An 11897-nucleotide genomic window follows, 5' to 3' on the forward strand; every position below is an offset into this window, starting at 1 on the left:
GTACAGGCTCCTTGGAACTCCCCATGATTAGCAAAAATGGGATGCATTGTCCAAATAATAAAATTTGCAAATAACAGCATAGTCGAATGCAAGTTTGCATGAACAGATAAGATAATTGATCAGTGTTTCCAGGTAGTGCAGAGTACTGATTCCCTTAACACATACCCCTGATTATAACTGGAAGAGGAATAGGTGAGTAAAGACACACTTCCCATAAAATCAGACATACGCAGTTTTGCCCACTTAAAGACTTTTCGGCTCTGGAAACTAGCATAATGGCTAGATACAAAATTAGTGGAGGAATGGAAATGAAACGTGGAATGGAAAACGAAGATGTTTTAGCAAGCTGAGTAGAAAATCATTCAGTTTGTTTTTCTAAAACATTAATCATGTTATCACTGATCGGATAAAAGCCTTTGTTTTCTCTGTACCATGTGTTCTTCAGCCTGAGGGTGGTACAGGTTCTACTTGTGTGCAGGAGTCCAAATGGTGGGATGACCAACATGTCACAAACTGTAGCACCATTGCCTCTTAATAACTTCCTATAAAGCAGAAAATCAAAAGATGAAAATAAAGGTCCAAAATGAAACAGTTGTGCTTAACATCATGATAAACAGAAACAAAAGCTATAGTCAGGCTTGTAATTTTGCACTCGGATGAACGCTGGTCACATTTATGGTTCTACTGAAAAATGGGGCATGGTTGGGGTCTGGTTGGGTCACAAACTTCCTTGGCAGGCTTTCATTCATCCTGCTTCCTCTTGGGCTTCTTTGGATTCCGAGAGCGGCTTTTGGCTTTGCAGAGAGGGCAAATTGGTGCATTCCGATGGATCTGCTGATGGCATGACAAGCAAGCCTGAAATACAATAAAACCATCTCATTAGGAAAGTTGTTTTTCCCTGGAAAGCCAGGGTGAGCAGCTTCTTCACCTTGATGGTTCCAGACACAGCCTGGCCAAGTTTCCTCAGAAGTCAACAAACACATACCTGCTGTGAGAAACCCTCTCATAATACTAGAGCTCAAGAGCCACCTGATAAAAACAGCTGGCAGCAGGAGTACAGGACAGATGAAAGAAAGACTTCCTCATCACACAAAGCACAATCACTTGCAAGAAACATCCCTTAAGTTTATTCTAAGATGGCCCAGGGCCATGTCCAAGCTTGCAAAAATAAACAAGGCTGGAGAGAGTGTGGCAACATGGGCTCATATTTCCATATACGGTGGGAGCATGAGGTAGCATAAGCATTCTGGCATAAAGTATTTGAAACAATAGCCAACCTGTAGAGCCAGACTCAACACTTGTGCTGCATTCTCTTAACATTAATAATAGAAATCTCTTCAGCATAAGGAATTAGTATGTCTTTTATTAACTGCAGCCCAGCTTGAAATAGCGCAACATCGGTAATGGAAAGAGGGTATCCCTTCTTACAACTGGATCAATAATGTATGGGAAGTGGTTTTCTCAGACCATCTCATGAGACATAGAAGAGCAGTGAAAGGGGTTACAAAAATGGATAATTCTTGTGAACTGTGACTTTCTCTCTCTCTCTTTTTTTGCATTTGTGAATAAAGGGGAAAGTTTCCCCTCCCACATCTCAAAAGGGCCTGCGGAGAGGAAATGCTGACTAATAACCTAGAGTTTTATACTTAGAATTTATTCTGTGAACTGACACATGATCCATGACTTATGTGAACAAACTGTATATCAGGAATTGTGCTGTAAAATTTCTGGAGGGTGAAGGGTGCCACAATGTATTGTTTTGCTGCTGGATTGCCTGACCACCAGTGACCCAAAAGGTGTGTCCTTACCTTCATGGGTGGGGGTTGCTGTCTGAATGTTGCTGTCTGTCTGGTGTCCTGTTTCCTGGCCACCTGTAGCTGTTGAGCAGCAGCTGCAGCCGCAGCCAAAGATTCTGGGATAGGAGGTTCCTGTGGTTCTGTTTGCCATTCAGCTTTCTGCTTTTCGAAGTAGCTAAACAAAGAAGAAAAACTAATACAGGCTATGCAGAAACGCTGCCACTCTTATTCTCTTGGAGAGCTTACATTTGCCTTCACTGACCTGGTGCACTCCAGACTTTTTGACTACAATTCCCATCAGCCCCAGCTAGCACAGCTGATGGGAGCTGTAGTCTGAAACATCTGAAGCGCACAAAGCTGGGGCAGACCTTGGCTTTGATCCAGTAGTGTTTTCCTTGTGTTCTTATGCTGCCGCTCACTAACAGACACGGGGAAACCAGACAAGCCTCATCTGCACTACACATTTAAAGCAGTTTTATAACAGTTTAAACAGGCACAGCTTCCCCCCCCCCAAAAAAAAAGAATCCTGGAACTGTAGTGTAAGAACTACACTGAGAGTTGTTCACACACACACAATTGTATCTCCCAGAGATACAATTCCTAGAGTGGTTTGACATTCAATCTCTCTTCCCAGAGAACTCTGGGAGTTACAGCACTGGGGGGATGATAGAGAGTCTAAAAAACTTTCAGTCCCCTTAACAAACTACAGCTCACAGGATTCTTTGGGGGAAGCCATGACATTTTAAAGTTGTATGATACTGCTTTAAATGTACAGGGCAGATGAGGCCAAAGATTACTCTTCCAAAATATTATGAGGAATATTCAACTTCTGGGAGTAGTCAACTCAGAGCTGCCATTTTGAACACCTGCCATGTGTCAGGTGTCATGTTCCATCCTGAGTACCTGTTCCTAAAGTTTTTGAACTACTATCTTCAAAATATATCATGTGAAGTATAAAGTGTACGGTTCAGGTATTGAATAGACTGCTTCTCCTTTCATCCCTACAGGTGCTTCCCTATATCTTTGATATCAGTAGGAAGATTCTTGATGTTAGAATGCTGGATGGAAATCACTCTATCAAAGTGAGGTGTCAGCTAACAAAGAACAGTATATCCCATTTGTGGTAGATTTCCATCCAGCATCTCCTAACTATCACCTGGCAATCAGAGAAAGCTACTCATAGTTGGCAAGCTCTAAACTGCGTGCTATCAGCAAGTGTCCCATATTACAGCAGCTTCCCAATCTATGCAAAGTATTAGTGGGAGCTGTACAGTAGTACTTAAGCCATCTATCAGCAACCCTGGATCTCCTCCTTGTCATTCCATCACCTGTGTGTGTCTCCTTCAGACAGCTACTTTCAAAAGCAGCAGGATGGGTAGAACATATTGCATCAAACAGGACATCACCTGCAGGTACCGGGTAATTCAATCCATAGCATCAAATGCAGAACTTCAATATGTCATTTCCAGTACATACGGTAGGTAAAACTACAACCGACCTACACGGACATTTTAGAAACCACAAATAAGCAATTTTTACACACACATGTGGAGCAACCTGTGACTCAGGGTGGTCCAACTTTCCATACCAAATGGGCGAAAATAGTACTTAGGGGAAGTGAAGCCCTCTCGCTGCCTTCCCAAAGTTGGCTAAGTGAGATGCTAAGTTTTGGGAAGAATGCTTGAGGCTCTGGCAGGGTCCTCAATCCCTCCCACCTCCTTAGGCTAGGGAAGTGCTAACTAGGCTTTGGGAAGACAGTGTGAGGGCTGCAAGTGGGTGGGTGTCAAATGTTGCCAAGGAACACAAAAAGGCCCCGAGGGCCGCATGTTGGACCCCCTTGCTGTTACTAAACACTTCAGTTCTGAGAAGCACAGCCAGGCAGACTTCTCAATAATTGCTTTAGAGATGTCAGCAGATCCAATAGCATTGCAAAAAAGGGAGAACTTATGGATGCACATGCTGGGCACATTAACACAGCATGGCCTCAACCATCACTAAGCTTCAGCGAAGGAACGTTTTCTGAGCATTCCATTCTCAAAGCTCTATAATTGCTGGCTTGGGAATAGTATCATTTTTGTCAGAGCAATTGATGAATGCAGAAGCCAAAATGTTTTGCTATAAGAATTTACAATTTCTGTTTTTAAGCCTTAGAGAACAATAATTAAAACCTCCAAAAGCATGATCCTCAAGTAAAGAGAGATCCAAAGGGCCTTCAGAATACTGGACATCACAGCACCCTACATACACATCCCCTCTTCATTGTGCGTACCCAAGCTTTTAACAAGTAATGTGTCAGCTTACTCAAGGGAGAGCTTCTCTTCCTCCTCACACAAATCTGGCAGCCTCTGCAAGCCCAGAGTCATCCTCAAGGCATCCACATGCTCCTTCAGAGGCTTGTACTCCTCATGCAAACGGCGGGTAGACTCCAAGAGCTTATTCAGGTCGTTCTCCGACTGCTTGATTGTGTTCTCCATCTGGAGAAGGAACAAGGCAGCATTCATTAGGTTTGTCCAGCCCCGCCTGAAATGCAGCTGCAACAAAAGCACCAGGGGGCCCACACAATGTTGAGGTTTTTACATTCAGGTGAATATTTAAAAGAGACCAATGAAACTGTCATGAAGAGAGTCATCTGGGATACAGAAAGCCCATGCTGGATTCTGCAGGAGTGCAGAAACAGCACAGGTTGTGGGAACAGAAGCTGAGGTCAATGCCCTGAGAACCTCAGTTTTAAAAATCAAGTTTCTAGGTCTTATGGTTGTGAAGAGATGTTTGCGGACTGCTGCAGTATCAGGAACCAGAGAGGTGGCTGAATAAGATTCCCTGTACAAATTCATTTCCTGTTTATTCCTGTTTCCCCTTCTTCTGTCATTTTCCCAGTGCTGAGCTATCCTCTCATAGTGAGTACATAAAATACATTGATGGGGCCATAAAATATTAACAATAATATTTGTATTGGGAAGGATTCTAGACCTCAACATTTCTCTCTCTGTGTCTTTGTCCCTCTCTCTGCTTCCCATTCCCCCCCCCACCATCCCCACATCAAGCATTGTAGCAAGATCATAAATAATGAACATAACATCTTCTTTTCTACCACATTTTTGCACAGTGACAGAAAGTTCCATAGTTGAATGTTTTGTTCACATAAAAGTTTCTCTGAGTTCCTTTCTGCCTAGCCTGTCAGGGGGGAAAGTGAAATAACAAATCTTGGACAGACAACATTTTTTGCAACCAGGTCAGGGAAGTGAATGAATTCAGCACATGTTTCTGAGGAGTAGCATCTAAGAGGGAAAGCACAACATTAGTAGTAGATAAGCCTTCACACTATGCCAGGTTACTCAGGAGTACACCCAACAAATGCAAAAGTCATGCTTACTCCCACGTATGCATAAGACTGCAACTCGAATGATCATGAAAACTCATTACCACCATGCCTGGCTGTCACTTACAACATTGATGTCAGCATGGATGAGTCTCAGCTCCTCCACATGAGCCATTTTCTCCTGCAGCAGGAGGTCCATCTCCTGTTTGTATTCCTTGAGGTGCCTTTCCTCAGATTCCAGAGCCTCGAATTCAGCCTTCAAGCGGGCCTTGATCTTCTCCATTTGCAAAGTCTTGTTTCTGGGGGAGGGGGGGGAGGGGACACCCACAGGCATGAATGCACAGAAGATATCAAAATAAAGCTGAGGTGGCATTTCCTGATTGCCAAGAGGCATTAAAATCATTCCAACCACGGTCTAAATGTCAGGTGATGAGGCTGAGCTCCAAAGAAAGTGGGTTTTGGCAGCAGGGACATAGAATAGCCATGATTTGAAGCTGTGGCTACGTTCAAACCTGGGCGTCATAAGCCGAGAGATACACAACCTTCACAGATGCAGCTCCTTTGCTCCTGTGTCATTCCCTGCTTCGTACAAAACAACCCCCAAATCTACAGTCAGCCATAGCTTCCTGTTACACCCAACTGGGAAACAATGGTTAATGGTTTCCAATCAAGTCAGGATATGAAGATTTAAAGTTGGCTTTAAAATCTTGACTTGTTCTGAAGCCATAGTTTCCTGGTTCTAACACAACAGGTTATGGTTAGCTGCCACTTCCTAGCTTTTCCACTTGCTCATTTTTAAATAATAAAATTTAAAGGGCAGATGCCACATATGTAGCTGCCATTTTTGGCTTCAAATGCAATTTGGCAATTTTTGACCAGTCAACTGACTGGCATGTCAAATGTACAATCAACATACCTAACTGGCACATGGTTCATTTCTTACTTAACAGATTACTTAATGCAAGGTATCTGGGCACAACTCAGTGACTTAGCAGGGAAGAAAAACCACTGATGATTCCAGTATCAGAGGCAATATTCCTTTGAGTACCAGTTTTAGGGGAACATGAATGGGAGAGTGCTATTGTGCTGATGTCCTTATGAGCTTCCCATAGGCATCTTGTTGGCCACTGTGGGAAAAGAATCCTTGACTAGCTGGGCCTTTGGAGTAACAGGGCTCTACTTATTAGCATAGGAAGTTGCCTATACCGAGTTGCGACCATCTAGCTCAGAGCTGTCTGCAGTGGCTCTCCAGTTTGATAAGCAGGAGTCTTCACTAGCCCTGCCTGGAGATGCCAGGGATTGAACCTGTGACTTTCTGCATGTAAAGCAGGCGCTTCACCACTTAGCTCTAGCCCTACCCTGTTGGATCTCAGTCCCCAGCATCACCACATCTAAGGCAGCCAACTCTTCTTTGTAGCCTCTGCCTGGTGAAACCTGCTCATACACCTTAACTTCTAGATTGCCATTTTCTGCACTGCTTCTGTTGCACCTCTCTTTCCCTTTACAGCACATCATTAGCACCAAGGCTTCAACAACAGGAGAAAATGGAGTCGTATCATATCTTTGGCCACCTAGCTCTGCATGGGCCTCCTCAGCTGCAGTGGAAATGATCAGAGAGATGCCGTCCCTGTTCTCACTACGGCATCACCTGCAGCCTACAGTGCCGTAACGGCTCTGCCATCAGCTCTGTTGCCCCCTTCTCTCAAGCCTCATGCACTCACACTTCCAAGAACACATTGAACAAAAGAGCACACTTTTGCACACTTTTCCTGGTCTCCTCAGCACATTTTGCCGCAGCTCAGAACAAATGGGAGGATGAAAACTTGCAGCGATGCCATCTTTTTGTTCAGAATGGAACACATAGCACAGTGGCAGAAGGAGAGAAAACCCTGAGCTCGGTGACAAAATGACTGGTTTCTCTTCAGAAGAGCCCCAAGTTCAATTTATGGCATCATCTCCGCCAACACCTTCACACAGCAGGGCATGAGTCTATGTGAGACATTGGGGGGGGGAGGTTTTCCTGCCATTCAGAGTAGACCATATTTCCATAAGTAGGTCACATGTCTGACTCAGTATAAGCCAGCCCTATATATTCAGAGGGTTCATCTCTTTGGGGGAAATAGTGTTCTTTACAATGACAGAAGTAATGAAAAAAGAGAGAAAAGTTTAGGCTACCTCTAGCACAACTAGGATGTCAGAGGAGGAACTAAGGTACAACAGAGCATCATAACTAAGAGAGAAGGAAACCTGGGAAGGAGGGGAGCTTTCAGTCAAGATACTGTTGTTAGAAATTGAATAAAATAATAACAATTTGCCATTAATTTATCAGTTTAGATTTTCCCCTGTGCCCTTCTCTGTTCCTGGGTCAGCTTTTCATCCAAGGCTACTTGTAAAGCCCTATGTTATCCCTACAAGTAAATCTGTAATCAGTGGGTTATAATAGGTAAAGGTAAAGGGACCCCTGACCATTAGGTCCAGTCATGTCCGACTCTGGGGTTGCGGCGCTCATCTCGCGTTACTGGCCGAGGGAGCCAGCGTACAGCTTCCGGGTCATGTGGCCAGCATGACTAAGCCACTTCTGGCGAGCCAGAGCAGCACACGGAAACGCCGTTTACCTTCCCGCTGGAGTGGTACCTATTTATCTACTTGCGCTTTGACGTGCTTTCGAACTGCTAGGTGGGCAGGAGCTGGGACCGAGCAACGGGAGCTCACCCCATCGCAGGGATTCGAACCGCCGAACTTCTGATCAGCAAGCCCTCGACTCTGTGGTTTAACCCACAGCACCACCCGCATCCCAATAACTCACCATTAAATAAGGAGAGGAGAGCTTTGGACATTAGAAGCCAGAATAGTCTTCAAAATAATAATAATGAAAAAGCTGTAGAATGATCAGTATCTCCTCCTTCATCCATCAATCTAATACACACACTCCTCTTGCAAATTGTGCCTCAAAACTCACTCCCATGGTGTTTCACTTTTATTTTGGGCATTCATGTGCTGGCTGTATAACTGGATTCTCTGGGTATTTTGCATTAGAAACCCAAAGCACAATTCAGATTTGACACAATAAAAACTCTGAAGTTAATTATAGAACAATAAAATCCATCTGAAATCATGAACGCAACAGCATTTTTTTAAATCCAGCATGAGGGAAGCGTGGTGTCAAAATCTAACCCACCAGACAAATGTGTCTACTGTAAATAAAAGGTACAGAGTGCCTCCTGACTGTCAATTTTTTGTGTGAGGGATTTATGCAGTTAAATTGGATTAAAGAGATCTGCCACCGTAGCACAACAAAGAAATGGTCTCTCTGCAGGTTGAAAAGTGATGGGAAAATGCAGTGGAAAGAGTGGGTGAATAGGAGAAAATCTTATATGTACCACCCAACAAGGAAATCAGGATGAAATCTCAATAAACAAGACCCCTGGAGGAGTTCCTTGGAATCACAGAAATGGCCTCACATGGCACCTTAAAAGGCAAGTGTCTGGGGAGCGCTTTCTGTTAAAGAGGGTGCTACCATCGAAAAGGTCCTCTCCCCAGTAACCACCTGCCTCACTTTGTTAGATGCTGAGGACAGGAGACCTTGGAAAAGGCCCTCTGTAGAACAGACTTTTGTTTTTTCATGGTCTGATGACTAGATACAAATAAACTAATTGGATCTCTGTAGAGCAGCTATCCAGCTATCCAGAAGTTGTAGACTACAACATAATCAGCACTGGCCAGCACAGCTACTATTTATGAGTTATGGGAGTTGTAGTCCAAAACTGGGAGGGCACCACGTTGGCTACCCCTGTACAGAAGATCTCAAGATCCAAACATGTATGCATTGGAGAAAGCAATCCTTCAAGGAGCCTGGCCCAAACTGCTTAGGATTTTATAAGTTCATACAACAGAGCTAGAGCAACAGCGCTAGAGCATCTTCCTTGCATACAGAAGGTCAGAAGTTCAACCCATGGCATCTCCAGGTAGGGCTTGGAGAGACTCCCTGCCTGAAATCCTGGGGACTTGCTGCCAGTCAGTGTTGGCAACTGTGTTGGCATTCTTGTCTGATTCAGTATGAGGCAACTTCCTATGGTCCATTTCAAAATGTGACTCTGCCTTCACAAAAAGACTTAGACAAGGTAAATGAAACAATAAGAAGAGCATGAGGTTCATATCATATAAAAAACCACATTAAAAGTGAAAGAGGAATGGTGCTTTGCAAACTACATATGTCCCAGTAACATGTCCACTTTATAAAAATGTAAAATGTTCCATTGCATGGAAGGGTGGGCATTCCCAGCTCAGTGTGTGTGTGTGTGTGCGTGTGCGTGTGCGTGCTGGAGGGAGGCTTTAGAAAACTGCAGCAGCTGTGCTCAGTCCATTATTTCTTTCTTTTGTGTGTCTCCAATGTGCATATCTACTCCCTTAATAAGCAGGGGAGTTGATCCCCCTGCAAATAAGAGAAAGGAAAGAAAACTGACTATGCTTTGCATCCCTATATTTACCAAGGCCCTTCTCTTTTCCACAGGAGAAGGGAAACACAGTGTGCATCTAGAATGACACTATTTTCTGGTGAGATTCAGTCACATACAGGCAAATTGCATAGGTTGTGAAATTAAAGTTGATTTGGAACTCCTGCACAACAGAACCGCTTCCTCCCCCAAATCTAACTTTTTTTGCACTGGAATGTATGGGATAGGAATAATGTCAAATAACCTCTCTGTAAACAAATCAGAATAAATGCTCAATAAATATCTGGTGTCTAAACCTCCCTGCAAACTTGTGCAAACAAATCAGGATGAATGTTCAACAAACAGGTCAACTGGAAGCAATGCCTGTGTTAGGCAGATAAAAACTTGTAATGAAGATTTCCCCAATACAAATTCTGCCTCATCCTTTCTTGGCAAGGATATGCCCAAATTCACCTGCCTTCTACCTTGACTATTTCCTAAAGTGTTTCAGCTTAGGAGGAATCACATCTTCAATTTATAAATCTATCTTCCAACTTTGTTCATTGTCAGAGCTGCTCATCCATCGGAACTGCTTTATGTTGCTTAAAAATATTACTGTTTCCAATACCCAGTTACAAGGGAGCAAGCCTTACTGAACCCAGTGGGGCTTCTTTCTGAGTAAGCACACACAGCATCAGGCTTACTAATTTGTTTCCTGAGGCATCCTTCCAAAAAGAATGTAGCAAGGCAGACTTTAACACAGAACAGCTTTTGCCAACCCGGTGCCCTCCAGATGTTATTGGACTACAGCTCTCACTCCCTACACTGGCTGAGGCTGGTGGGAGTTATAGTTTAATATCTGGAGAGGGACTAGGTTGGTAGAGGCTGATACAAAGCAATTATAATGATAATAATGGACGATTTTCTGCAAATGTATGGTCCATAATTCCGCTGTGCATATTCTATGTGCATTCATAATAAGTCAGTCTGGGGCCGCCTCCCCCGTCCCCCGTCTGTTGCTCTCAAAAGAAGCTCCATTTAAAATCCAATGGACCTTTTGTGTGACATTCATAGTAACTACTTTTACACGAGCATAAATCAGCCACTCTTTCACAGTGGAAAAAGAAAACGGGGGCGGGGAGAAATAAAACTGCAATCCGACGCACGCATTTTCCTGGAAGTAAACCACGCTAGACACAGAAGGGCTGCATTAGGAGTAAACATGCGTGGAATCGGGCTGTGTATCACCATCCTTTCTATTAAAAAAAAAAAGGCAAACAGACAACGAAAGCCTTACCTGATCTCTTTGATGCTTTCTAGTTTGCACATGATTTCCTGTTCATCAGCCATGCTTTCTCATTTACGATTTTAACCTCCCGTGGAAATGAACAAAATAATAGCAGGCAAAGAGGAGGGAGAAAGGAAAATCCAATACAATAGAGACAATGTAGCCGCCCCGACCGTGCTTCTGAGCGCAAAGACTGCGGTTGGGGAGAGCGAGACCTCTCGGGACTTCGAGTTCAGATTGTAATAGCGGTCCAGGCTCACTTAGGCGGCCAAGACTACAAGGCCCACAATGCAAAGCGCGGAGCTACTGCTCTCTTTCTTCCGGCAACCTCTCTTTGCATTTGTCACAGCTAATTATGTCCAGTGGTCGTTAGGAGTGCAAATGAGTGAGATGCGTTTTCCTAGAGTGTTTTTTTTGTTTTTGTTTTTAATGGAGACTGGAGAGCGGAAATTATGGCTCTTTCGATAATAATACTTCATCAAATGAATTAAAAACGACAACCTCTATTTGACAAAATTTGGATAAAATGCCATATAAAAATTACATAGTTACTTTTATGGTATATACTGTATAGTCAACAGGCGGTAGAATATAGTAATGTATGTTGTACGAAAGGAGAGCAAGTTGCACAAAGTTGTGTGTGTGTGTGTGTGAGAGAGAGAGAGAGAGAGAGAGAGAGAGAGAATATTGTTTTCTGAGAGCTTTGTGCAACATAGACAGCCCCCCTTTGTGAAATATAAACTAATGATTCCAATCACTTAGAGGGATATCTGTACATTTTGTTCCGTAACTTTCATTCTCAAAGAGTCACAGACTTGCTTTTTAAAATGAAAGCTGTAGGTTTGGGGGCTGCTGTCCACTCTGGGCTCTGTACATTCATACCCCCATTCTCACCTCTTGGCAGCCCTGCCCAACACGCCCTTTCCTTGTCCTTACTGAACCAAAACAATGGGTGTTTTACTCCTTTCCCCCACTCTCTCTCTCTTCAGCTCCTGCCTCATTTCTGGAAGGAAAAAAGAGGAGCTCCTGCCTCCTTCACAATTTGTGGTTCTTGCCTCCAC

The 11897-nt window shown here is 43.7% G+C and overlaps 1 protein-coding gene across 1 annotated transcript; it reads right to left on the reverse strand.

Moving 5' to 3' along the window:
• Positions 1-11089, reverse strand: ZC4H2 (zinc finger C4H2-type containing). The gene is made up of 5 exons (XM_033137762.1): positions 10846-11089; positions 5243-5414; positions 4098-4270; positions 1809-1971; positions 1-855 (listed from the first exon to the last, which is right to left on the reverse strand). The coding sequence occupies exons 1-5, from the start codon at positions 10896-10898 to the stop codon at positions 742-744; spliced, it is 675 nt and encodes a 224-aa protein (XP_032993653.1). The 5' UTR covers positions 10899-11089; the 3' UTR covers positions 1-741.
• Between the last annotated feature and the right edge of the window lie 808 nt (positions 11090-11897).

Source organism: Lacerta agilis, chromosome Z, assembly GCF_009819535.1.
Source record: "Lacerta agilis isolate rLacAgi1 chromosome Z, rLacAgi1.pri, whole genome shotgun sequence".
NCBI lineage: Eukaryota > Metazoa > Chordata > Lepidosauria > Squamata > Lacertidae > Lacerta > Lacerta agilis.

Bases quoted from the DNA above. Each gene is read 5' to 3' on its own strand.
- ZC4H2 (XM_033137762.1), bottom strand. From the start codon at position 10,898: ATGGCTGATGAACAGGAAATCATGTGCAAACTAGAAAGCATCAAAGAG. The intron at 1,972-4,097 runs GTAAGCTGACAC...TTCTTTGTTTAG, and splicing joins GAAGAGAAGCTCTCCCTTGA to CTACTTCGAAAAGCAGAAAG. The intron at 856-1,808 runs GTAAGGACACAC...ATTGTATTTCAG, and splicing joins AGCAACCCCCACCCATGAAG to GCTTGCTTGTCATGCCATCA.